This window comes from Lupinus angustifolius, unplaced genomic scaffold (assembly GCF_001865875.1).
Source record: "Lupinus angustifolius cultivar Tanjil unplaced genomic scaffold, LupAngTanjil_v1.0 Scaffold_157_95, whole genome shotgun sequence".
Classification (NCBI taxonomy): Eukaryota; Viridiplantae; Streptophyta; class Magnoliopsida; order Fabales; family Fabaceae; genus Lupinus; species Lupinus angustifolius.
The window spans coordinates 50,870-54,902 of record NW_017726171.1 but is presented as its reverse complement, the minus strand read 5'-3'; the positions used below and the strand labels follow the sequence as shown (position 1 = coordinate 54,902).

At 37.1% G+C, this 4,033-nt stretch overlaps 1 protein-coding gene across 1 annotated transcript; it reads right to left on the bottom strand.

Moving 5' to 3' along the window:
• Window positions 1-1,242: 1,242 nt before the first annotated feature.
• Window positions 1,243-3,565, bottom strand: LOC109340317 (leucine-rich repeat receptor-like serine/threonine/tyrosine-protein kinase SOBIR1). Its single transcript, XM_019577980.1, has one exon. It carries the CDS (start codon window positions 3,455-3,457, stop codon window positions 1,559-1,561), a length of 1,899 nt encoding a protein of 632 aa, XP_019433525.1. The 5' UTR covers window positions 3,458-3,565; the 3' UTR covers window positions 1,243-1,558.
• Window positions 3,566-4,033: the final 468 nt, after the last annotated feature.

Sequence of the window (4,033 nt, the reverse complement as noted above, 5' to 3'; positions counted from 1 at the left end):
TATCATGTACCAAGAAAATCAATTATTTTTATGCTCTGGATCGGTAATCCACATTGAGGCCTAATAGGAGCATGTCCAACTATAATAGGCCTAGTTCAGGACTTTAGGCGGCTTCCCCTCTCCAGCCTCCCTCTGTAATGGAAGAAGCTCAACGGCTCTGTAACCGCTTCATTGATCATGAAATAAATTTAAGTTCAACTTTACACTCTCACTAGTCACTAATTTGTACTCATGGTAATTGAGCATTATGATATATTTGCAAGTAAAGAGAATAGCTTGCTTACTTACTTGATCATGTTACTCCAGGTTGGAGTCCAGCGTGAACTTGTGAAGCCCATATAGCGCGGATTGTATAGATTAGCTACATTGGGGAATACAAAAGCTGCTTTAAAAATTTGGGACCTTCCGATTTCCTTTATTTGCCATTTAAGTTTTGGCGGGAAGAGTTAGGTTTTGGAGGGAAACAAGGAAAAATGAAGGTTTCAGAGTTCACAATTGCCTTTCATGGCTCTAAAGCCTTGTCCCCGTCTTCCTCTCCAAAACTCAACTCCACGAAAGAAACCCTTAAATACTTCTCTTGTATGTTAGTTGCTCTGTTTAACTACAAAATATCTCTTGCGTAACTGTTGTATTATATTTATGTGTCAATAATATGCAGATTATGTAGTTTCAAAGCTACAAGTAGGAGCTGGAACATACAGAAAGAATTGGCTAACTTATATGGTAATTATACCATATTATGATTATATGGTAGGTGTAACAAATTTCGTGTTTGGTTGTGGCAGTGATTCATTCATTGTCTCAGTTGCCTTGGTATTTTGTACATTTAAAGAGTTAATCCTTTGTCCATTGTTTTTGATGCATCTAGTGCTATTACTTTTGTGATTGTTTAAAATATATAAATGTGTAGATTTCATATATTCTATGATCTATATCATCTTGATGGAAATCATTCTGTTAATGCAGAGGCTGTGCAGCTTTCTGCTTTGCCCTGTCATATATATATGTTAATCTTTATGTTACAATATGCAATTTGGCAACTATGTCAATTGCCTTTTAATTTGGACCCATCTCTCTGCCCCTTTATTGCAGGATTAAATATAATTTCCAATTATATTTTAGTGAGAAGTGAGAAACAAAAAGGTAAGAAAATAGGTGAAGGATACTTTGCTTGTACTTATCTATCTTCCACAATAATAATACTACAAAAGAAACATTGTAACAAAATCGTAAACTATTTGTTCATTTCCGTTCATATAGTTGATCCATATCATAGAGATTCGACATAGTTTTATGTTGGTTGTAATCTTCACCTTTTATCCGGACTTAGGACCGGCTATGTATAGCATAAAGTACATCAAGTACACATAGAGCATTATGTCATCATTCCATCCATGTAGTCGACCTTACCTAGTGAGATAAAGGATTAGTTGTTGTTGTTCAATTACATTTTGAACCAACACCTGTCATATAGTTATCATTGATGATCTTTAAAAAGACACAGATGACAACATAGTGCACAAAATGTACACATTATTTCCCCATTTTTTAGACAAACTTAGTGCTTAATTTGAGACAACATACACCTAACATCCTTACTGTTAGGCCTCTGTTTAGGGTTATCGAATGTGCAAAAGCAGGCAATCTTCAAAACTAGAAGCATTTGCTCCTCATATCCATTTCCCAAAAGCTTGGGATCAATTGCTTCCTTGGGATTTTCGGAACTCATCACATTTCTCATCCAGTGGACCAAACTCATTTCATCTGTGTGCTGGAAAAAGGCATCAGATGGAAGCTTTCCTATCACCAAGACACCAAGCAGAACCCCAAAGCTGTATATGTCACACTTATCAGTGAACTTGAGCATCTGGTGATACTCAGGTGCTATATACCCCACAGTGCCAGCTACATTTGAAGCTGTGATGTGCGTTTGAGCATCCGGCATTGCTTTCACTAGTCCGAAATCTGCAATTCGAGCTTCCATACCATCATCAAGAAGAACATTTGCTGGCTTGAGATCTCTATGAATTATACACGGGCTATGGCTCAAGTGAAGGTATTCAAGGCCGGCTGCAATACCAACAGCAATCTTGTGCCTTGTCAACCAATTCAGTTCCCCTTTGCCAGCTTTAACTCTGTTCAGAACATCTTGTAAGCTTCCATTCTTCATGTATTCATAAACAAGATAGTGACAATCAGGCCTAGAGACATGAGCTACCAAAGGCAGAAGATTGCGATGGCGAATTTGGCCAACTGTGTTAATCTCCGATCGAATTTGGCGCATTTTCTTTTGCAAATGCCTACTATCTTCTTCAGCCAACTCTGCTGCTTCCTTAGAAGGCTGAACAATCTTCTTTATGGCAATTATTTTACCATTGCTTCCCGGTAATTCAGCCTTGTAAACCTCCCCACACCCACCTCTTCCAATGAGTTCAAATGAAGCCACTCCATCCTCTTTCTGCAAGAATGCTAAGTCCTCTTTTTTCTTGATTATCAAAGGACTATAAATTGAAGGACCACCTGAGCTCTTTCTGCCTCTTTTGACCAAAGCCAAAGCCACTTTGAACATGAGATAAAATATGAGCCCTGATAGAGTCCCTGTGAACGCTCCAGCAAGAAAACCAACAATACACTCAGCTAGTTTTTTCTTTGTTGACTTATGGTGATGTGTTTTCGCTCCTGATGGAGCCGGAGAAGGAGCACTGTTAAAACTAATCTTTCTGGGTTTTGGACCAGGTGCAGATCTATTTAATCTTACATTCGAACTCTCAGCGAATTTGTAACGCTTAGGAACAGTATCTGAAGGCACAGAACCTTCAAGAAAAAGGTTCCCTGAAAAGTTGAAGTGTCTAAGATTTCTAAAGGAACGTATGCAAGGGGGAACTCTTCCAGTAAAGAGGTTATCAGCTATGTTTAGAGTTTCCAAATTTGGAAAAAACTTGAGGAAGTTCAAGTTTCCAGAAAGGCTGTTGGAAGAGACATCGAGCACTCGAAGGCGAACAAGGGAAGACAATTCAGAGGGAACTTCACCAGAGAAATGGTTGTTTCTGAGGTCAATAATCTCAAGCTTTCTGCAGTTAACAATCTGGGGTGGGATAAAGTCAATCATTTGGTTGTTTGAAAGAGAGAGTTCTTTAAGCTCTGTGAGGTTTCCTATAGCAGAAGACAGAACACCATTGAGTTCTTTGGACGTAAGAACAACTCTTGTGATTCTAAGGACATTGCTCTCTTTGTTGGAGAGCCTCCTCTCACAAAAAACACCCTCTATGTTACAAGGGTGGGATGTGTGTGTCTGAAGTTCACCATTGACTCTAAGGTCCTTATGGAGAGTTGTGAAAGCATTGAGATCTAAAGGGTGTAGATAAAGCTGGGCATTGGTGGTGGATGAAAAGAGGGAGAAGAGTGTAAAGAGTGAAAATGGTATAAAGAGAAAGAGATGATTGCTTTTGGAAGCCATTGAAGAAGTGTGATGGGATGTTTGGTAATGGTGGATATGTGAGTATTGTTGCTTGAAGTGCTATTTATTTGTTAATTCTTGTAGTATCAAACCATGTGGAATACTTTGTATTGGGTCTTTTAGTTTCTTCGTAATTTCCTGCACCGGGTTAGTGTTCACATTAGTTTAGGAAAAGATATCTGAACAGTGTGACTTACACCAATATTTCCTATTTTTTAGTTAGACTTACAGTGTCTTATGTTTATATTTTTAATGTATTTTAAGGAAAACGTGTCTATAAAACTATAATATTTATGATTACATAATGAGTATGTGTGTGAAAAGTTTTGATGCCTGTGACATTTAGTAAGAAAATGTATTTTTTGTTCCATAATATATGTATTACATCATGTGATATGAGGTGTGATTTGTTGAACAAAATATATTTAAGTTAAAAATTTAGTTATTACATATTTTTTTGATCAACTATAACTTATAGCATATGAAGTAATACATATGGTGGGAAAGAAGATATATTTCCTTATGTTAAATATAACTTTTTCAATTTTTATCTAGTTTAGAAAATAACAATTCTCC

Bases quoted from the DNA above. Each gene is read 5' to 3' on its own strand.
- LOC109340317 (XM_019577980.1), bottom strand. From the start codon at position 3,457: ATGGCTTCCAAAAGCAATCATCTCTTTCTCTTTATACCATTTTCACTC.